General features: G+C 56.1%; 7 protein-coding genes across 7 annotated transcripts; 4 read left to right on the forward strand and 3 right to left on the reverse strand.

Moving 5' to 3' along the window:
- Window positions 1–91: 91 nt before the first annotated feature.
- On the forward strand, window positions 92–914 carry CcaverHIS019_0101800 (uncharacterized protein; the record flags this gene model as incomplete). Its single annotated transcript, XM_060597456.1, has 6 exons — window positions 92–327; window positions 378–489; window positions 527–709; window positions 750–761; window positions 805–855; window positions 894–914. The coding sequence occupies 6 exons, from the start codon at window positions 92–94 to the stop codon at window positions 912–914; spliced, it is 615 nt and encodes a 204-aa protein (XP_060452728.1).
- A 1,495-nt stretch (window positions 915–2,409) lies between these two features.
- Window positions 2,410–3,655, forward strand: CcaverHIS019_0101810 (uncharacterized protein; the record flags this gene model as incomplete). The annotated part of the gene is made up of 8 exons (XM_060597467.1): window positions 2,410–2,426; window positions 2,657–2,690; window positions 2,730–2,843; window positions 2,883–3,056; window positions 3,093–3,119; window positions 3,155–3,213; window positions 3,269–3,392; window positions 3,428–3,655. The coding sequence occupies 8 exons, from the start codon at window positions 2,410–2,412 to the stop codon at window positions 3,653–3,655; spliced, it is 777 nt and encodes a 258-aa protein (XP_060452729.1).
- Window positions 3,656–9,980: 6,325 nt separating this feature from the next.
- Window positions 9,981–10,205, forward strand: CcaverHIS019_0101820 (uncharacterized protein; the record flags this gene model as incomplete). The annotated part of the gene is made up of 1 exon (XM_060597478.1): window positions 9,981–10,205. The coding sequence occupies one exon, from the start codon at window positions 9,981–9,983 to the stop codon at window positions 10,203–10,205; it is 225 nt and encodes a 74-aa protein (XP_060452730.1).
- Window positions 10,206–11,855: 1,650 nt separating this feature from the next.
- Window positions 11,856–13,533, reverse strand: CcaverHIS019_0101830 (uncharacterized protein; the record flags this gene model as incomplete). Its single annotated transcript, XM_060597489.1, has 4 exons — window positions 11,856–12,370; window positions 12,589–12,704; window positions 13,295–13,365; window positions 13,471–13,533. The coding sequence occupies 4 exons, from the start codon at window positions 13,531–13,533 to the stop codon at window positions 11,856–11,858; spliced, it is 765 nt and encodes a 254-aa protein (XP_060452731.1).
- Window positions 13,534–13,731: 198 nt separating this feature from the next.
- Window positions 13,732–14,586, forward strand: CcaverHIS019_0101840 (uncharacterized protein; the record flags this gene model as incomplete). Its single annotated transcript, XM_060597500.1, has 4 exons — window positions 13,732–13,893; window positions 13,988–14,363; window positions 14,445–14,505; window positions 14,547–14,586. The coding sequence occupies 4 exons, from the start codon at window positions 13,732–13,734 to the stop codon at window positions 14,584–14,586; spliced, it is 639 nt and encodes a 212-aa protein (XP_060452732.1).
- Window positions 14,587–14,797: 211 nt separating this feature from the next.
- On the reverse strand, window positions 14,798–16,520 carry CcaverHIS019_0101850 (uncharacterized protein; the record flags this gene model as incomplete). Its single annotated transcript, XM_060597511.1, has 6 exons — window positions 14,798–14,899; window positions 15,305–15,733; window positions 15,767–15,867; window positions 15,899–15,987; window positions 16,024–16,169; window positions 16,269–16,520. 6 exons carry the CDS (start codon window positions 16,518–16,520, stop codon window positions 14,798–14,800), a joined length of 1,119 nt encoding a protein of 372 aa, XP_060452733.1.
- Window positions 16,521–17,283: 763 nt separating this feature from the next.
- On the reverse strand, window positions 17,284–19,096 carry CcaverHIS019_0101860 (uncharacterized protein; the record flags this gene model as incomplete). The annotated part of the gene is made up of 2 exons (XM_060597522.1): window positions 17,284–18,914; window positions 18,973–19,096. The coding sequence occupies 2 exons, from the start codon at window positions 19,094–19,096 to the stop codon at window positions 17,284–17,286; spliced, it is 1,755 nt and encodes a 584-aa protein (XP_060452734.1).
- Window positions 19,097–21,415: the final 2,319 nt, after the last annotated feature.

Raw genomic sequence — 21,415 nt, forward strand, 5'->3', positions numbered from 1 at the left:
TCTTCATCCCTCATTACAACAAATTCTCACACTGCATCCTCACTGCACCACTGCCCACCAGCTCCCTCTACAAGCTATCGACAGAATCAATATGAGCGCACAGCAGCCACACACCTCGGGTTTTCCCGTTTCGGAAAGCAACTCCACCATCCCCAACCACCAGTACAACAGTCCCGCTAATATTGCCGCGCGCACATATGAGAACTGGTACTATTATCTTGACGTCCACCGATACTTTTCCGGCGAGTGGGAAAGGGACGAGTCGATCGTGCGGGAGAGCCCACCTCCTAGTCAAGTCAGGACTTACGCACCCATTCACATGACGGAGTGAGTGGGCAGTAACACGTTTCATCTTAGCAGAAACTTACGGCGTCAAGCGTCTGCCGGTTTACACCTTACGAACACAAGTTTATCGTACGCGTTCTTGCCTATGTCCGCGGCTTGGGAATCGAGCTAAAAAGTTCTGATAATTTTTTTGAGGTGCTGTACGTGAGTACAGCGTGAGCGTATCCTCTGACTTGGACAGGCAGCCTTCAGTCCGCATTGGGCCATTATGGCCAACCGCCCAGCATCGTCTTGGGCCGGCTACGTCAACAGCGTCAGGGGTTATGACGAAATGCTTGCAGAGGTGGAGAACTGCCTGATCGAGGATGTAGATGGAAGCCTCAGGACTGCTGCCGAGCGCGATGCCGGAGTTGACATGGCGAAGGTAAGCCAGAAGCCTCTATGGAGCAAGCTGACAATGCAAGGTTTTCCGACGAGTGAGTCTTCCTAACCAACACGCCAAGAATCAATTAACCAGAGACGCCTGGGTTAACAGGCGACGTCGATCTTAGTGGATTCGCCTCGTCGGTCGTAAGCTGGCGCACTTGGTCCTAATCTAACCTGCACAGGAGGGAACACCGCTTCCTTAACTCGTTCGATACCAAGGAGGATGAGCTTGGTCACCGCCTGCTCGCGTATGCTCAGAGAATCAAAGGTACTTGCCCCTATGGCAGCGGAGATGTGTGGAGTTGGCTGTATGTGCGTATCAGGTACCATTACGGGACAAACATGCAGGACAAGTTGTTGCCGAAGTTCCCACGCCTGTCTCTGCACACATCGCGGTCCTACCACACTCGGTTCCGTGGCCAAGAGGACACCAGAGATGCGGAAGATCAAATCGAATGCTTGATCCGTGGCTCCATTGACGACGACCTGCTCGAAGAAGCAGAACGGTCATCAGGCATGAGATTGGTGGACTCTCAACGGTGGTTTACCAAGCATGGACAGTAGACGTTGGGCGGTGGGCCTTGCGACACCACTCTCCCCTGCCACACACCAACTTTCCGTTCTACACATCATTGCTCTGATACTCTTCGCACCTCCTGCCGTCGCAAGATACTCCTCCCTATTTACTGGAGACTTGTTTAAAGATGTATCCTACCTCAATCCAGCCACGGACAGTTGCCCGGACCTGGTGGCCAACCCTCAAGCCTGCCTCTATCAACCGCATTCCAATAAAATCACATTCCAATAGAAGCATAGTGAGGGACAGCTTGATTGGACACCGAGTGTCTATGGCCGCAGTTTCTTCAGACTGGTGTTAGGGGTTCCTCTTTCCTAATCAACATCCTGCACTCATCCTATCCATGTCCTACAAAGTGTACTCGGTGCGTCGTTGATAATGATATGAGCTTGATCGCAAGCTGTCGTTGAGCATTTCAGGTGTTGGATGATAGCGTGTGGTGTGGGTAGGACAGATATGTTGGTTTTGCTGGGGTTTAAATGGAGGACGGGGTGAGCAAGGGACGTGTGGAGGGTGCCGGTAGATTGCCACAAAGGGGGAACTTATGGGGTCCTCCTTCATCCCCGCTTCTGATTTCGTCTCGAATTTTACCACAGTCCTACCCATTCCTGGCGTATGGAGCCTGTGGTATCAGCGCCATTCGCCAAAATTCAACTGATCATGACGATCAATCGGTGAGCTCCAAATCTCCAATATCCAACACAGAAAGGTGTCAGGAGATATAGCCCTGCCATGGCCTTAAGACCTTGTATGTAGTAACCAAGGGACCGTGCAATCAGTGCAGCCCAGCTGCGTCCCCCATGGTCTCCCAATCGCCCTTCAACCCCAACCATCAACCCCGGGCATAGTGGATCATGTTTGATGAGCGAATACCAACTAACGCAAATTGGAAGGTGCTACCGCTCAAGGCATTTCACATCATTGACGTGGCATGACCCACACGACCCAATGCAACATGCATAAATAGTTCAAACCTCCATCACATTCGATATCCCAACTCCCATCCTCATCTCACCTTGATCAATCTCTCCATTCGAACCAATAATGTCACACTCCACTCGTTACCCCCTCCCTCGTTGCGGACGTATTGCGTGCCCCCACTGTAATGGCGACTCACCCACATGGGTGAGTCTCGATGGTGAGTCTTGCCCGTGGAGGAATGCTGACGAAGGTAGAGTTAACGGACGAGTTTGTCAGTCCGTGCTCGCAGCACATCGAACACTTAGTGACTCGACCGCTCAAAACTCCGCCCGGCCTCCCTCCACGCACCTCGTTCCGGACCCTCCCTCTACTATTGCCTCCTCCTGGCCTACCGCCCTTTGACTCCATCCCTTCCTTGCGAGACTCAGCTGGGGGGTCGGCATACAGTAAGGTGTACTCTGAGGGTCTCTGCGGACCGAATGTGAGTTGCTTTGTCATGCTGAGTGCTAACCGTACCCAGAACGAGTGGTTTACACCAAAGCAGAAACAGCTGACCGGTCGCATCCGGGCAGCCCTCTCCTGCTACGGGGTGCCCATCCACACGTCCGGTGATACAGTGTGGGAGGAGATTGTTGTGCGTGGCTGTCTAGTCCAGAAGCCCACTCTGACCCAGTCTGCTTACCAGCACGCCTTCCCAACACTCTCACTTCACCCGCCTGCGTCGTATCGAAAACTCTATGACGATCATGATGACCTTAATCAACAGGTCAAGACTTACAAGGAACACGGTGTCGATCTAGATCTTCTCACAGCAGCGGAGAGGGAGGAGGGTCTTGAGGTTCTTCAGGTAAGCGACGTTTGAATACCGAGAACTGACCGAAAGGAACTCGGAGCAGTCAAGCGCCCAAAAGTAGGGCGTTCTGTCGCTATTGAGCTAATCATTAGTTCGTCATCGGAAGTGTGCCGTCCTACATCTCGAGCGAGCAACTGCAGTTGTTCATCAGGTGAGTGAGCGAGTAACGAGACAGTGAAACAGTTTCGGATTATCGCTGACTCCAGCCGCCCCCTGATCCCATTCACCGACATCGACGACCAGCTCGCCGCTCGATTTGTCGCTTATCGCCGTGTCTTGACAGGCAACGTCACGGGATTCGCCTACCCCGGATTCTGGGAGGACGCTCAGGTGAGAGAGTGGCTCGAAAGACCATGCTGACGCAGGCTGAGTTTGGCTCTCGATTCCCGCGGCTTTTGGCTCACTCACCTGGGTCATGGAGCTCCCGGGTGCAAGGACAAGCCACTGGCGGCCAGCCTGCGGCTGCTTACATCAAGAAGAGTGCCGAAGAGTTCTTCCTGGCGGGAATCGACTCGAATTTGCTCACGGCAGACGAGCGCGCCGCGGGAACAACAGCCGCCGACATGATCGAGCGGCTCGCGCGTCTTGGGTAATCCTGGATGCCACACGTAACCGTCCCTGCATTGGCGTGGTGGCAGTTTGTAGCCTCCAACCGTCCTTAAGCCTAGTTGTACAAAGGTGCACATACTACAGACTCTTCATTCCTGCAATCTAAAGATCAGCCAATGTATATCCCTTGCCTATAAAGAATCGTCCAGAAAGTAGTGGGACACCACCACAATGGCCAAGGTTAGGAGCTCCTGGAGCTCCCTGGGGTTTCTTCTACTGTTCCGCGCGATCGAATAAGGGAGGGGGTGTGGCAGTGTCCAAATATTTTCTCGACGCCTCATGGGGGTCATCCACTCTTGCTACCACGACACGGTTCGTTCACCCTTATCATTAGTCCCAGTAGCACCAAGGCGTGCCACCACATGTGCCACAGGCATCTAACAACATTTGTAACAACAAATTCGGGAATTCCCGGGAATGCCCTGCACTGCCCTACGTCACTCATCTTGACCGAGCACAGCGCGATAGAGGCAGAGTGAACCCCCTTCCCAAAAGCTGATACTGTAGTCATATCCAATAGAGTCTCCAAGGTTTATCTGCTATTGATGTACCTGATTTTTCTACAACGAGTACAGATCCAGGTCTCCTAAAAGGCTTGAAACAGCCCGCTGCGCCATGCGCAGCTTCTGCTTGCCGTTAAATAAGCTTTTCACGATGTAGGACAGCGGCCGACGGGCGTTCTCTGTGCGGTTGTTACCCGTCGCGAACTTGTGGCAAGCAGAGCAGATAGGCCCCGCAGCTTCTGTACGGAGGCCGTTGACCGCGAAGCAGACGTGGCACCAGCGATAGCTTTGAGACGCTGTGGACAGCCTATCCACCAAGAATTTGCCAACATCAATCGCAGGCTTGTTGTCCTCTCTCTCAGCCACTGCTGCCCGAGCTCGGATTGCATCCAGCTGTCGCCCGAGGAGACCCAAAGGGTTGGCTGCTCCTCCAGACGCGACAGAGGGCCTGGGTCGCGATGGCCCTGCGACAAGTTCGCGCTGGTGTCCGAGGTTTGCGAGACGGGCGGTAGCTTCAAGCGCCTCTTGCTGAGTGGACGCCAGACGTCGCTCTTGTTCCACTTGATGAAGCTGATCGTCGAGGGCTTCGAGTTGTTCTCGACGGAAAGTGTTGCGGGCTGCGTTCTCCTGAGCAAACGATTCACCCCACGTGGCGGTAATTGCGGTCATTTGCGGCCAGACGTAAGCAAGCTCTGCCTCTGTAGAGGTTCGGAGCAGCAGTTGCCGAGCTTGTCTGCCAAAGCGGAATGTTGGCAGGACTTGCTGTGGACATACTCCTGCTTGCGCGAGACCGTCGTTCAGCTGCTGCTCTTCACCTCGAGTGGCTTCAACCGCGAGCTCGATGGTGGAAATTCGCCAGAATGCAATGTACCGGTTGAAATACCAGCTCTCCATCTTGACGTTTAGAAGTTCGAGATGGTACTCTTGGGGATCGTGTGGCCACTCGTTAGTGAATCCAAAATGTAGAGGGAGACTATGATTCCCATGAGCGTTGGAGGTCGTAGACAGGGGATAGTGGCGAGATCCATTAAGAAGCATCGGCAGGCCAGTGGCACTGTCCAACACCAAAATTGTGTCCGTGGTCGCCTCGTAGACACCTCGAGTCGCAAGTTCGCGCAACATGTGCGCCAAGATCCCTAGCTCAGAGTTGGCAGGGTTTGGTGGAAAGTTCTTGTCACACTCCGTCTCGTATTCGATCTTCAATGCGCACAGTAGCTCAGCGATGACAAGACCCGGCTGAGGAGCCGTTCGTTCAAGAAGATGCGGGTCGGGTGAATCCACGTGCGGGCGGATGTCGCTGGCTTCCCTCCACTCGCCCTTCTCATCTGTCTTGAAGAAGAGAGCGGGTACGCCATCGTACGTCAAGCCGAAGGGGACTTGTGAGCCTACACTCCAAACCGACCACAGAGGCTGCAGCACCTCCGTCGTGAAGCTGGGCAACTTCGAGTACACCAGTTCGATACGCTCTCGAGCAGTTCGGAAAGCTCCGATCCCACGCACTCGGTTCAGATACCCTCTCAGACCGTGCGTCGGTACGTTATTGCAGAACATGGCCAACGCTTTGTCGAAGGGCTTGAGCCCAATGCTCATAACAACGTTACGAGGTGCTTCTGACCCATGCAAGTCGGTGAGATTGTTTAGCCACGTCTCGTCCCCCTGGTAAAGGAACCGGTGGAATGCCTCACGTTGTTCGATATGATGGGCCTTTGCGTCGTGCGACATCACGTTCCGGTTGGCGGTAGAGGAGGATTGGGCATTGAGATGATACGTGTAATGTAGAAGACATGCGATGTGCATCGTGTGGTGACCGTTGACCGAATTCTGTGAGACAGACGACGGGGTGATTGTTTCGGAGTGGCAAGCGGATTGCCAGAGGTGGATTGCGAGCTTGAAGAGCGCGAATGTTTGGGGAAGTAGCCCTGCCTTGCCAAGCTTGTCGATTGTGCTAAGCATCTCAACGTTGCCAACAGAGTGGTGACCCACGGCCGCAATTTCCCCATGCGAGTCTCGATGAACCTGGTGCTGCTGGTCCGGCGACGCCCGAAGTCCCTCCGAGATGTCTTGTAGATTAGCCAGAGTGGAAACGTGCGGGGGAACAACCGAAGAATCGAACAGTCGATATGCTGCGCTACAGAGAGGTGTTGTGCGATCCGGATGGGTGACAAGGACCAGTTGTTGCTCTCCCCGCAAATACAGCTCCAGGCTGCGCCGGATCGTACCCTGGTCTCGGACATCTGGGAGGATGTCGCGAGAGTGACGGCCAGCGTCGAGGAGCTCGGAAAGCTGTATCAGCGTAGTCGGATGAGTGTTATCATACCTGCTGCTCTGTAGGATGCATCAGAGCGGAGTCGTCGATATCAAACCGCCTGAATGTATCCCGGTCGCGCTGGATGAAGTTGGCCCGTTTGAGACTGAGATCTAGAGTGGTCAACGCCTTTGCCAGGGCATCTAACTCTGAATCGAGGTTCTCGGACGTCGGTGAGTGGCGGTAGAGAGGTCCGGAAAGCTGGTTGTTGTTCTGAAGGATCTGGGCAGTAACAGCTGCCGTCGACTCGGCAAGACCTGGTTGCGACCATGCCATTGCGAACAGAAACGCATGACCATCTAAAGGTAAATGGTTGTCCTCGAGGTGTTCTGGGGGGATGGTAATCAGCGTTTGAGTGCGCGTGCGCTGTCGAGGCTGGATATTGTCGTCGCCGTCATGGGGGCGCTTGGAGCTCATGTCGGTTTGGCGTCCTAGTTGTGAGATGGAATAGGGAATGGAGAGAAGGATCACACGTTCGATTGCGGAGGGGGAAGGTGAATTTGAAGTTGCAAGAGGCAAGTAGGAAGACGTGGTGAATGATGCATTGCACAGACCATGTGGCCACGTGGGGTACGAGCTCTCGAGGATACAGAACATGTCGATAGGCCCATTCATCTGCGGCACTCTTGGCCATCAAACAGTGAGCTTGTCTTAGCTCCGCGTCCGGGCTCCATCTGAGCCAATTCGTCCGTGGACCCCTCATGTGTTTGTACACTTTCTCTACATGTACGTCTCTGCAGAACTCGCTTGTTCAGCGAATATGACTGAGTAATTTTAAGAATTCATGGGCCTCTGTCGGCATCCGTGAGCATCCGTGAGCAATTGTGAGAATCCGTGGGCATCCGTGAGCATCCGTGGCCATCCTTTGACATTCGTACCTGTGTTGTCAACTTCCACTGTGCGATCACTCTGTAACTTAAGCCAATAAGGGCAACGATGTAGGCAAGCTCATGGGCATTCAGCCGACGAACACAGGTCTTGTCAGTGTGTGCTTTAGCAAGGGCTATTTGGACAGTCAACTCACGGGGTCGTTGTAATTGAACTCACGAGGTCGTTGTAATTGAACTCACGAATTTGTTGTAATTGGGTTGTAAGTTTTGAGGTTTGTAGTAGGGAGTTGACTGTGGAAGTTCTTTACATTCGATACGCTACTACCAACCCTACCACAGCCGGCCAGATGAAACGGTGTTAGGGCGATCGGTGGTCCTCTGCAACTCTACTGATACATAGACTCGATATACACGGATTGTTGGTATACCCGCATTAGATGAATGGTTTGTATTCGTTTGATCGTCTGAACAACCTCAGTGGCGATCATACGACCCATGATACAGTACAAGTCGTCCTCGTCCTCGTCGTCGATGGCGTACTGCTTACACGGACGACGGACATTGCTGAAGCTGCCCTGAGAGCTCTTGTTCACGACCTTTTTCTCTTCATCTTCCTCAAGTACTTTGCGCTTGCACACGAATAGCGAGTTACTCTCCCAGTCTGGAGTTCTGTCAGATGCAGGCTTAAGCTGCTCGCCACCACTTGTGGTGATGGATGCCATGACATGATCATTTCGGCTGGTGAGGAGAGGATCATCCATATGGCCCAGATCATGTCCTGGGACCTGTGGAGCTTCCAGCAGCTGGCACAAAAGGATTGTGTAGCATGGGAAGAATGGGAGGGGGGTTGAGTGTGGGGGTCCACCTCGCTAGTCCGATTGTGGAGCTCGGAAGTGAGACTACCATTCTAACACATAGGGCCGAACAAGAAGCCCCGCATTCACAGTGAGCCTGCTAATCTGAATCGCGGATCTCCTCCTCCTGATCTCACAGCCCCTAAGGGGGCGAGGTTGTCGACTGCTCCTTTGTTGTCTGCCCCCGTTCTCCCCCATCACATGTACACTCCACCGCTTAACAGACGCTCTGGCCAACCCGCAACCGTTTCTACCCTTCTCCACACCGACTGGCCCAACTGCGACAACTGCATCAACCTCCGCATTTGGCTCGACTCGGCTTCCTCCTATTTCGGCTCCAAGCAACAGCGACATCGTCAAGATGTACCACCTGATCCCCGTGAACTGTGACCTACATGAAGAATAGAGAGCTGACTAGTCTAGTTGATGATCGATTCGGTTGGCTGAGAATGTCTATCTGGGCTGACTGCAGTTATCGTCAATGAAGAGGACGACAACCTCTCCACCAACCATTTCGGCCACGTCTCCGCGTCAACGGGACTTTCGAGCTACGACCTCTGTGATCCTTCTAACGGTGACGGGGATATATTTCAAGTGGCAGCCGTCCACGAGTGGACGTTAAGCAGAAGTTTCATAACGTCCTGCGCTGCTCGCCCGACGTTGACGTGACAAACTGTACACAGTATTGTACAGCTTCCGGCAATAATTCTTGATAATTGTGATTATTGCGCGTTCGAACCCCTGCACGCGACCGCCGTTTCTGGCCAGCCAGCTATGCACTTTTTCTCTTGCAGTTCAGTCCCCGATATGTACATGTATGTAATGGACCCGTGCCCACAAAACAACAGACTACTGTATTGTGGTGATAACGCTGCAGGAGTTAACGGATGTCGCACACAACGGACACTAGACATTGGCAGGGTTACCCGCTGACCAGAGAATCTTCAAGGTGATCAAGACGATCGTCATCAATCGCAACTGTCGGCGTTTGCCTCGGCGTTGAGCTTGAAGGAGGCAGCTTGCGGAGGCAGAAAGGAAGGTGAAATCACACCACAGATTTAAATCAATTCAACACGGCAACATCAACTTGCAACCACCTCACCACGAGGACCAAAATCGCCAAATGAACAACCATCCCAACCCATCTGCGAAGGCTCCCACTCTATCCGCCAAGTCGTAGCCTGCCAACTCATCGCTCCTTTCGCAGAGCATCGGTCACCCCCTCGGCATTCCGCCACCACAGTTTGCCCGGTTGGGACCTTCGCCTGCGCCCAAGACAAATTCAAGGCAGTATGACCATCTTCCTGAGCCTATAACCAGTGCGCAGACTCCAGAGGTCGGTCCGCGGTTGTATTACGAGATGGTCGTATCCTTCGAATACCACTGGATGGAGGCTGCTCGCCTTAACGCGTTGTACCAACACGATGGTCCCGCGGCAGGTGATGATCTTGATGGGCATCGCTCGCTGTACGCATACCATCACGAGCAAGCTCTTCATTGGTCCACTCGCCTGAAATTCCTCAACAGCGGGGGATATTTCGCAGGGGACAATCGTCACCTCAACGTCCGCCCAGGGCTCATGCCCCCCCCCCCTCCCCCCTGGCACATGGGCTTCCCTGCAGCTTCGTTCCACGTCAAAGCTCGGGCTCCGAGCTCCACAATCGGACTAGCGAGGTGGACCCCCACACTCAACCCCCCTCCCATTCTTCCCATGCTACACAATCCTTTCATGCCAGCTGCCGGAAGCTCCACGGGTCCCGGGACACGATCTGGGCAATATGGATGATGCTCTCCTTGCCCACCGAAACGATTCTGTCATGGCAACCCTCACCACGAGCGGCGGCGAGCAGCTTAAGCCTGCTTCCGATGGAACTCCGGACCGAGAGAGCAACTCGCTATTCGTGCGCAAACGCAAAGTACTCGAGGAAGGCGAAGAGAACAAGGTCGTGAACAAGAGCTCTCAGGGCAACTTCAGCAATGTCCGTCGTCCACGTAAGCGGTATGTCATCGACGATGAGGATGAGGACGAGGACGACTTGTAGATAACAGAATGTGGGTGGCACTCTCGTCAAGAAGACTTTCACTGCCTGATATCATGCTGACGATGAAAGACTCGACATCATGTTCACTCCGCTCATCCCTTCAACAGAGCGTTGTAAACAATAACATTGCCTAGATACTGTAAGCTGTACATGTATACATACACAGCCCCACAGTGCTGCGAGTGTGCCTGTCGTGGATAGATAGTATTCACCGATAGTCGGTTGCTCGAGACCGGCGGAGGTGGATATAGTTCCAATGTAGTCGTAGTGACTGGGTAACAAGGTGATACATACGTTGGAAACTAGGTACCTTGATAGTGGTGACTATATACATGTACTGTAGGTTACTATGTATCACGTGATCGTAACAAGTTACCGACACTCAGAAGGCTCCGGGGATGTCTCTGGTGGATCTTCAGCTGTGGTTCGGGGACGACTAGCTGCACGGGGTGAGGGGTCAGCTTGTATTTTGCATTCAGTCTTCAAATCACGATTTGATAGTGATAAGTAATAGTCGACTACGGTAGGTGGAAGAATTTCCAGCAATTGCCGGGAATTCGGGAACCGTCTCATGTGCAGCCGCTCAAGCGTCACGACTGTACGGCATTGAAAACGCAGCGTGTCACCCCATGCCGACTGACAGGTAAAGTTGGGTGGACAGAGTGAGAAGCTAGAAGCGGTCTCCATGGTTAGCCCCCAGTGGTTGAGCAACGTCGATCTTCATTGTCGAGGTGGAGTATGAAGATCCATTATCAGCGTTGAATAGATAAAGATATAAAGATGAAGCTACTGGGGCTGGAGAGCCATCCAAAAGCCTTGTTCACACTGGCATTTACAATACGAACTATACACTGCTGTCGAGCAAGGTGGACTCGTCCCTCTGGTGGTAAACGCCGTGAAGCCGGATCAGCGCTCCTCTGTGGTGGAACTCAGCCTATTGTAACACATGCACCTTCCCTATCCTCCTCTCTATCCTCCTCTCTATCCTCCTCTTTCAGTTTGGAAATGTCCTGATACTCATAGATACTCGACAACACCCAAGAGGACATTGAGGGGATACAGATGGATCCATGGAACATGTGAGTTGACTGGATTTCCCGTTAATCCGCGAGTTACTTACATACAGAGGACAAAGGACGATGGGTCTCACTGTGGAGGACACATTCTCGACAGTTGCGACTGGGGGACTCTGGCTCGGCTTACCACCCCGAGCCTGTGGGTTGATCATACTCTCCAAACATGCTCGCTGCGGTTCTGGTTGCCTGATTGGCTATCGAGGGGGACTGGGGGTTCGGCGTCGGCGTGTCGGGCATGATGATGGATAGACGGGAGTAGCGAGAGCGAGGATGTGTTGCATAGGTTTGGTGCCACGACACAAGTGCAGTGATCTGGAATTACGGCGTTTGCCAGAGTGCGCAGATCAGACATCTTTGCTCGTCAACACTCGTAAGCGTACTGCCACTCTTCTACCCCAGCATTCCGGTAAACGCGGTCAGCCGTACCCTCAACAACCTCGCTCCAGCCTAACTCTAGGTCTATGCATTCTCTACCCCCTGTATTTAATCAGGCTAGATTGCCGCCACATTCGTGTGGACGTGGCCTACGCCTTGGGTCCTACGAGGCTCAAGGCTCGCTATTCTCACCCCAAACCTACTGGTTCTCCGCAATCACCTGGTCGGTAGTCTTGCCGCCTACAACCTCCTTGACGAGCGCAAGCACCTTGCGGAAGTCGCGGATCTTGACGTGCGGGATACCCTCGCGTTCGCAGAACGCCGCGAGCTCCGTATTGCCATCAGGCTTGACCTTGGTGAAGAGGAGGTCGGCGTGGCGTGCGGCGCTGAGGTCGCTGACGCCGTCACCGGCGAAGAAGAGGGTCGGCCGCGACGGGATGGAGCGGTAGGGAATGATGCTCTGGCTCTTGTCGTGCCCGAACCCACTCTCGGGGTGGCGGTAGACAATGTCCCACGTCGTGCCCTTACCCTCGGGGTCGGTGTACTCGACGTCGTTGGCGATGACCTCCATCTGCGACGCCTCTTCCACGCCCATGAGCTTCTCGAGGACTGCGCGGATGGTCGGCGCCATACCCGACGACACGATGATAACCGGGATGCCGTTCTCCTTGCACCAGGTGTAGAACTCGTGGAAGCCGGGGTCGAGCTCGATGTCTGGGGTCAGCGGGTGTGGCCGGTGAACACAACGCGGTGAAGAGATAAGTGGGGCCGATAAGCGGGGCGCAGAGGCGATGTGGGGAACGCAGAGCCATCACCGCGATCTGCGGCATGTCACCTCTGCGACCACGTCACGCATCGGCGTCAAGTCGGTAATGCACAGTCTGTCCTCTGTCCTTCCAACTTCTCGGCACATCCGGCCGTGGCCGACTCACTTTCCCGCAGTACGTCCTTGCACTCCTCGTACGGCACCTTGACGCTCTGCATCATGGCGCGGAACATGTCGCGGAAGTTGCTCTCGCCCGTGAGCACCTTGACATTGTCGGCCTTGCTGGGGGTTAGCGCTAGTGTTGGGGGGGGGGGGGGGGGGGGGGAGTTGTAAATGCGGAGGACGGTGTTCGGCGGGCGGGGGGGAAGGTGGGAGATGCTGGCGAGGGTTAGGGAGGCGCGAGACTGAGGGTCGAGCAAACAGTAGCGCTCGAGCGTGATGGTACCTTTAGGCACGTCATCGCACGGAGGCTCCCTCGCCCCACCACAACCGGTCTCAGCAGCTGTGATCCAGGTCACCTGAATGTAACAGCTGTCATGCTGCGCGATCGTCGCACCACTGTGGGCAGAAGCCTTCTTAATTCTTCGTGAACGAGTTCTGCCCGTTCAACGCCCGGGCGACCAAACGATCACAGCGCCCATTCGGCGCGGCCTCGCGGCCTGCTGATCGCCACTCCGTCCTGGATCGGAGAGGGGAGGGGAGAATTGGAGCCGTAGCTCTCACCGCCAGTATGTGAGGAGAAGGTTCCCGTCGCAGCCTTCCACTTCCTCCGGACGCCCTGCCACGAAGCTGCCATGACTGGGATCGAGATGTCGCCGCCAAGCTCGGTGAGATGGCTGACGTCTCACCGTCCACCCTCATCAAGGACTCACCGCTGCTCAGCGCCGAAACCAAGCGTGTCGACGAGATAGTCGTTGCTGTCCTGGTCCGTGATTGTTCCGTCCTGTGGTCAGCCTCCGTCGCCCTTCATTTCGCATCGAATCGAATGCCCCATCGCATTACACCCCACCCCAATGTAGCCTTCCCCTGCTCCCCTTCTTAAACTCACCCAGTCGGAAAGGAACACAAACTTGGCGCCCTTGTGGAGCTCGGGCTGCGGAAGACCAGACATGTTGACAAGAAAAGAGTCGAAGAGTACGAGTGCGATGCAGAGATTCGACACGGCCCCAAAGATTAATAGGAACGACTATCCGGGCCGGCGGTAAAAGTCGGGCCCCCCACACTAACGCCAGCCACGTGGCCTGTTTCCGTGCCTGCCTCTCTCTCTCGTCATTTCGACGCGACTGGACGCGTTTCTCCAACAAACACAATGCGCATCCACCTCCCCCTCCATCCACACCACTTCGCACAGGCAGGCGGGCCGCTCGCAGAGATTGGAGGCGAGCTGGTCGTCATTGAACTCCAAGGCGAACTTAGTTGGGAGGGCGAGCAGGCTGGTGGCGTTGTTGGGGTGTTGGGACTGGACCGGCCTGTGAGTACAACTTGGATGGGGTATGATCTGATGACAGGACCGCCCGACATTGCATATCGGCTCACACCATCTATTACATGGTAAAATAACCAAGCTTCCAAAGCCTTATGCTGTCATTCGGCGGGCGGAGGATCCGGCTGGTGGTGCGCTCGAGGGCGACGCGGAGGATGAGGAGAGCGACGCGGATAACGAGGAGGAAAGGAGTCCAAAGCGGCCCGCAGGAGGGAGAGATATCCTCGGTCCACTCGCCAAGAAGCGGAGAGTAGACGAGGATGATGATGACGAGCCACCGCTCTTTCCGGAGCAGAATACCCCGCAGCGCCCGCCACCACCCCTACCGCCCAGTTCGCCGATCAGCTTCCACCCCTCTAGTGCGCACGACTATTCGAGCGATCTTGATAGCTCGCCAGTCATGGGCTTCGGTACTCTTCCGCCATCTGAGTTTGACGAGGACGAGGCGGAGGAGGAGCGTGAGCGGCGACGCGAAGAGGAGCGAGCTGCACGGGAGAGGGAGGAGCGCCACAGGGCACGGCGAAGGGCTGCACGCCCAGAGCGCGTTCGGCATTACGAGGTCGTTGGTGTCGTGCGCAAGAAAATCGTTTTTGCGTTACGGTATGTGAGGCTGTATGGCTTTCCACCATAGCTGACAACAGCCCCGAACCCCTCGTCCAGCCCACGCCGCTTCCCGAGTAACCAACCCCTCGAGACGCAAACTAGCACTCCATGGCCACGACACGTTACAGTACAATACGTGTTCTATCATGAGATACCGCCTGACTCTTGGATCTTGGATTCTTGGACTCTTTGCCCGCCCCGCTTGCACTGCTTACCTTGGTCTTGAGCCCCCACTCACTGCCGGCAGCTCATCTCGGCCCCTCCTTGCAACGGCGAGCTCGCGGAGCGGCTAGTAATAGCGATAGCCCTGCTGCAGGTAACCGTACGGCGGCTGGGTTTGTGGATAATATCCCTGCGGGTACTGCCCCTGTGCGTACAGTCCCTGTGTGTACTGTGAGGGATCAGGATACTGGTCTGTAAGACATCGAATTAAGGAGAGCGGCCAACCCCGCAGCTCCTCCCGCGCATCCACTTCGGCGCACTCGCGAGTCGTTCTGTGCCTCCACGCAAGCGCTTCGAGCATGAGTCGGTCGGTGAGGGCGTGGACTATGGTTCTACCTGTGTCGGCCCCTCCCCCCCTCGGCGCCGCCCCCTGCCCATGGTTGGGCACTTTGCGAGACGCTTCGTACCTCAGCAGAATGAGGTGCGGGGGTAGTGTGACGAGTGACACGAGCAGGTGGTAAAGAGAGGAGAGAAAGGGGAAGAGAGCGCGTTGCGAGTGGTGCAGAGGGTGAGGTGCGGGGTGGAATAGTTGTGGTTGTAAGTTGGGATATCTGGAAGTGGCGGCCGTGCTCACCTGGGTATTGGGGTCCACGACGCTGGGGTAGTATACCTGACCAGCCGTGGTGGGGTAGTAGCCTGCGGCCCCGGCCTGTGGGACGTACGCCTGCTGCCCCGGGTAGCCCGGAGCATAGGCCGAGTAGCCGGCCGCGTACGGCTGCTGAGGGTACCCGTACTGCGAGGCCATCCCGGACTGCAATGTAGCCCCCGCGGGCACCATGCCTGGCTGCATGGGCACGCCAGGCTGCATCACTGGCGGGGGAATGGCGCTGTCGTCGTACCGGCGTGAGTGGCGGCGGCTGTGGCGAGATCGGTCCGATGAGGACGATGCCGAGGACAATTTGCGACGGCGGCGACGCTCGACGGGCGAGTGCGGAGGTATGTGGTGGTGGGGTGTGTGGGCGGCGGCAGGCTGGGCTTGGCCATAGCCAGGCTGTTTGAAGTGCTGCGATCAGTGGTCGAGGTGGGTACGACATACGCGTTCGTACAGGTACTGTACGGTTGCAGCTGCATGCTCGCTCGCCTTTTTGAGGTTTGCGCGCGAAGAGCGCGGGTCGACGATATCCCAGAGGCGGTGCACTGTATCAGTTGCGCCAAGGACCGGGCTCACGCTCCGCCACAGCCATGCTTATAATCAGGATCACGTTCGAGTCGTGCGAGTTCTGGGAGAAGATGGCCTGGTGGTCGCGCCTCCAGAGTCTGGTGTCAGGTAAAACGAAGGCTTAGCTAGCTCACAGGAAGGCCTGGTAGGCGGCTGCGCCTCCGAGCGAGCGGTTGCCGGCATCCGGGCCCTCTCCGTGGTGGTAGACTCGGATGAAGGAGTCGTGGGCGGCTTCCTCGCACAACTGGCGTTCGTCCATGAACTCGCTGACCCGCGACATCTGTCATTAGCTGGGCCAGAGTGGGTGGCGTTGGCGTTTCTTTGTTCCGCATGCCTCAACCTCTGAGGGTTTCGCCGCCACCAGGCCACTGCCACTCACGAGTTTCTCGAGCCAGCTCCTCTCAAGGCGAGTACCGGAGTAGTGCCGACTCGCAAGGTCCCACCCACCCCATCCGCGTTCGGCGGTGTAGGAGAGGCGCGGGAGCTCATTCCCTCCCGGAAACTGGAAGGTGGGCTGCTGGAAGGGGGGCTGCAGCGGCGTGCCCATCCCGACGCCGGGCATCTGAACCATGCTGGGCGCGACCATGGGGACCATTCCGGGAACACCCATCATGGGCTGCATGGGCTGCATGAGGAGTTGGTAGTGGGGATGGTGGTGGGGATGGTGGTGGGGATGGTGGTGGCGGATGAAGTGGTGGTGGTGAGGAAGGTGAATGTGGGGGAAGGATGACGAGTCCATGCAAGGGCTTTTGCGGGCCACGGTTTGGGGTGAGCGTGGCGCGTAAGGCTGTGCACCTGCTCGGGGTGATGCGAGAAGAAGGGAAGGGAAGAGGATGGGACAGACTGAGAGAAGAGTAACGTGTGTGGGGGGTTAAATGTGAGAGTGAGAAGAATGGGGAAGGGGGTGAGTAATGGTGCGAGGCTCTGGACTACGTTTGCTGTGTATTTTGCTCGTCTGTGCCAGTCGTACGCAATAGTATCCTTCTCAAAGTCCGTGCGCGCACGGTCTCTTTGGCCGTCGCCCCCGTAGCTCCAGAATATCCAAGTCGAACGCCACAGGTTGGAAACAAGAAGCATACCGGAGAAGCCACAGTGGCTTGTTCTTGCTACGCGCAAAGCTGTGTGCATGTATCGAATGCCGACGTTTGAGCTCGAGTGATCAAGATCAAAACATCCATTCCTGCAGACCGTTTGAGACAATTCTGCCGGTTTTCCTTGTGAAACGCAGACCAGTCTGATGGCTTTTCGCGCCACGTTCCTGCACTCTACAATCCACGGCGATCACACGGCGTCAGTGCAGGTAATGTGTCACTGTCGCTACCCTCTGCGACTGGTTTGCGTAGGCCATCGTGCATGCCTGTCACGCTCTATAGTGTACGACGTCAATGTCAATGTCAGACATGGGCCGGAGGGGCCACAGTCGGGGGATAGATACTGGGAGGGGAGTTGGCGTCCGCCGTGTCGTACCACAGTCCCCGCTTGCGGCTGGATGTGGACGAGCTGGGTGAGCTGCTGGTCGAGCCGCCAGTTCTATGCCCAGGTTTTTTGCCACTGACGACGCGCGCCCCGCCGTGGCCGGCGATCGAGCTGGCGGGCGTCGAGTAATTGCTCACGGACGTCGGCGGGGTCGAGGATGGCGGGGACGACGGCTCAGAGCGCGTTCCAGACGAGCTGAGATACTCCTCACTGAACTCATAGCCGCGCAGCGGTGGTGAGCTTAACACGGCGGGCGCGTAGCCCTCCTGAGCGGCGAGCGGGCTCGCGTTGGTGCTGGCGCTCGGCGAGCGCGAGAAGCGCGACATGTAGCCGGGGGCCGCGGGAGTGCGCTTTGGCGATTGCGGGGGAGTCGCGTACAACTGCGCAACGGGGAATGTGGATGGGGAAGGGAAGGGGGGGCTGGCCGAAGCCAAGGAGAGCTTGGCGTGCGCCAGAGCGACAGGGTGCGTGGGAGGATACGCGCCGTCGGGAAGCTGGTACGCCGCGCCTGAAGGTTTGGACGGGCCGGCCTCGGTGGCGTAGTTTGCGCCGTTCCACGACACGCGCGGGACAGGGACAGGGACGGCCTCGTCCGCGCCGCCGGCACGCAGGTAGTGAGGCATGGGGGGCATGGGCTCATGCGGCTCTGCAGCACCGGGCGGGAGGTGGTCTGGCGCCGAGCGCGTGGTTGTCCTGCTCTGCGTGCGGGGAGGCGATGGCGTCGACGAGCTCTGCGGCCGCGAGTCGGACCTGTCAACAAAGCTCACTGTGCGCGACTTGCGCAGTTCGGGTCTTTGAGGTTTGTCGGTTCCGTCCGAGACAGTCGACTGGGCTAGCGGGGAGGGTATGCCGACGGCTGAGCCAACACTCTTGCGCACGAGCGAGCGGCGGTTAGCTGCAGCGGCCACATCCGGGGGCGACGTGACCGGCGAACGCCCGTAGGCCGAGTTGACGGAGAGCAAGCCGGGGGATGCCGGGCCAAAGTAGTCGGACTGTGTCGCGCCGTTGCTAGGCGAGCGTGGCAGAGGTGAAGGGTATTGGGCCGATCCGGGTGGGAAGGACAATGGATATTCGTGCGTTGCTGCCAGATGCGCAGCCTCGGGGACTTCGGGAATGCTAAAGGCACTAGCGGCACCAAGGCTCGGCGGACGGCGGCTGCCCACGCGCGAGGTGCGGTGGTCGTTGAACGAGGTGCGTGAGGTTCGGTTCGAGCGAGGTGCGCCGTTGGCCGTCGTTGCCGTCGTGTACTTGCTGTCGTACGAGTAGAGCGAGGCAGTGCGCTGGGATTGACGGGCGAGGTCTTTCTCGGTCCTGTCGACGGCAGACGGAATACCGATGCCCTTTGGAACAGGGAAGAAAGCTTCCTTGCGCACAATAGTGTCGCGCCAGTTGGCCGGCCCACGCACGCCATACGAGTCTTGTTCGGCATCCTTCCGATCTTTGTTGCGCTTTATGCATGGGAAAGCTTGGCGATTGGGTCCGCGCCAGAGCAGGTAGATGCATGCGGCAGCCACGAGGGAGAAGACGATTGTAAAGCCTGCAATGGCACCTGGTGTGAGCAGATTGGGCGCCAGATTCGCGGAATGGCAGCAGAGGTCTCAACCCACCTGGCGACTGCGCCCATTTGTTGTTGTTGGTCTGGTCCTGGCTCGCACCCATCACACGGGACTCGATCTTGACTCCCTCGGAGCGGACGTGAACGCCTCCGCCTCGGGGGCCGTTTGAGAACATGTCGCGGCCTGGACAGGAGACGGAACGAGTTGTGACGAGACGAGACGAGCTAGAGGGAGGGAGGCTTGGTCTTGGTGCGAAGGTTAGGGCGAAAGATAGATGATCCGTGATTCAGAGGTGACAGGTCAAGTGAGGGACATGCCGGCCAGGTGGGACCAAACGAGTTGAGAAGACGAGACGAGATGGAGTCTGAGAGCTCTAGAGTGACGAACCTTGCTCTTTTGGGGGCTGGGGTAGGAAGAGTAGTGATGTATGTGTTGGAGAAGGAAGGGTTGTAGCAACAAGATGGGTTGTGCAGCGAGAGAGAGCAGAGAGGAGCTGAAACAAGAAAAGATGCCAAGTGATGAGGTGATGAGATGAGATCAGAGTCAAGGGAACAAGGTGGAGAAGAGAGGATCAGTGCAATGGTGTTCCCCCATCGGCCCAAACCACATATGCCGTTGTTGCGTTGACAAGTTTGGAACCGAACATGGGGCCCAGGGCAACCAACGTCTGCCACTGAATGACGACGAGAAGGGGGGTGAACATGCATGCTTTCACCTGGACCCTTGCTTCTTGGACCTAGCCTAGGTGTCTTTGGTGTCTGCCTCTCCACTCTGTCGTCGAGACTGCACTGCAGCAGCAGCAGCAGCAGCAACAGGAGCATGAGCGGCTCCAACGAACCCTCGCGGGTCCTGTTGTCAACATGTCAGCTTGATCCACCTGACCTATTTAGTAATGCTAATCGCGTGGATCCTATCCAGACTCGGAAACACTCACGACTACGCAACGCAATCTTTGGCTCGGATCAGGGCCTGGCCCGATCCTCAGGATGTGATGTGATCTGCAACTGTGGGTTGGGTTGGTGGTCAGCAAGCCAAGCAAGGAAGCAAAACGACGTCAAAAGAGCGGCAATTGACGCGGCAAGAGTTAAATGCGGGAAGGGTGGAAAGGGTAAATTGGGTAACAGGGGCCTCAAAGGAGAATATCCAGGATCACGCTTAATTTCTGTCACGACTATTCAGGGACCATTGGTTTGCTTCCACCCTATTACTCTGTTATTAATACCTTGTTTAGGTACTTTTATCTTTTCTTTAGATACTGTTCCTTTCTTCCGTTTACGTTTACGGCACCCCGCGCTCACAAGTCACACTACTCAACCGCCCAACGCGTGTCAGTCAGACGCCGTTGCCAAGCGGGCCGATAGCCTTGGCGAGCCAGGAACGAGCGGCATGAATTCATTTGCCTCAGGACCCGGAAGGCCTCGTCGTACAATAAAGCGTGCGAATGCGAGTGCGAGTGCGAGAGTGGCGAATACATATGTAGCTATGTAGTGAAGATTCAGGACCCTGTTGGTATTCTCATCTATTATACCTGAGAGGAGATTAGGGTAAAGGGGTAAAGGTGATAAGGAGGAATTTGAGGCCATTTTGGTTTGAGGGTAATAAAGAGAAGAGGGTCAAGGAAGGACATGCTCCCTCATTGTATGCCCCAATCCCGATGGCCAACTAGTACACAACAATACACTACTCAGTTGGCAGCTTGGCAGCTGACAGCTAGCTGACACCAGTCACCTCGCAACAAACAACGAGCCATCTCAACATGTTCCTTTTCCCGCGTCATCCAGACGTTTCCATCTCCTTGATCTCCATGCCAAACGTGTCAAACGTGCCAAACGTGCCAAACGTGCCAAACGTGCCAGGGAACTTGGGGTTGTTTGACAGTTTGAGAGTTTTGGAGCTGGAGAGTTACACCCAATAACACCCAGCCCAGCGTTTGAAACGCGTCGCGCGCCCAGGGGAGGCGCTCAGTCGAAGCTGGTGTTTGTGTTGTGAATATACATCCAAACATCAGACGGGTGTGTAACCGTACCGTTGGGGGTGTGGGGGGGGGGGGGGGGGTAAGAGAGGTGTAACAACACTTGGCACTGGCACGTCAACATTCGTCTCAATAACAGTGCTTGAACATCACATCAAACTGTGACAGCACAGGACGATAGTGGGTTTCATGCATGCCTCGCACACCTGGCAATGCTGGAATCCGCAACTGTCGCTAGGCGACACCAACTTAGTCAAGGTATTCAATGCATGCACCTCGGAAGCGGCAATCCAAGGCGGGAAGCATGGCAACACGTTCTGGATGAATGGCTCTGACGTGCATTCGAGCTCGAGATTGAACCGACCTTGGCTGGCACACACAGAAGGTTTAAACTCTGGGTTGCGCCCTATTCGTGCCCGCGTTGACGACTGTTCCTGGCACATGGCATGAAAGCCACAAAGCCACTTGGTGGATCGACCAATGTGGCATGCTGGCATCCGTTCTAGCTTTCGTTGTTCTCGT

Source organism: Cutaneotrichosporon cavernicola (assembly GCF_030864355.1).
Source record: "Cutaneotrichosporon cavernicola HIS019 DNA, chromosome: 1".
Taxonomy (NCBI): domain Eukaryota; kingdom Fungi; phylum Basidiomycota; class Tremellomycetes; order Trichosporonales; family Trichosporonaceae; genus Cutaneotrichosporon; species Cutaneotrichosporon cavernicola.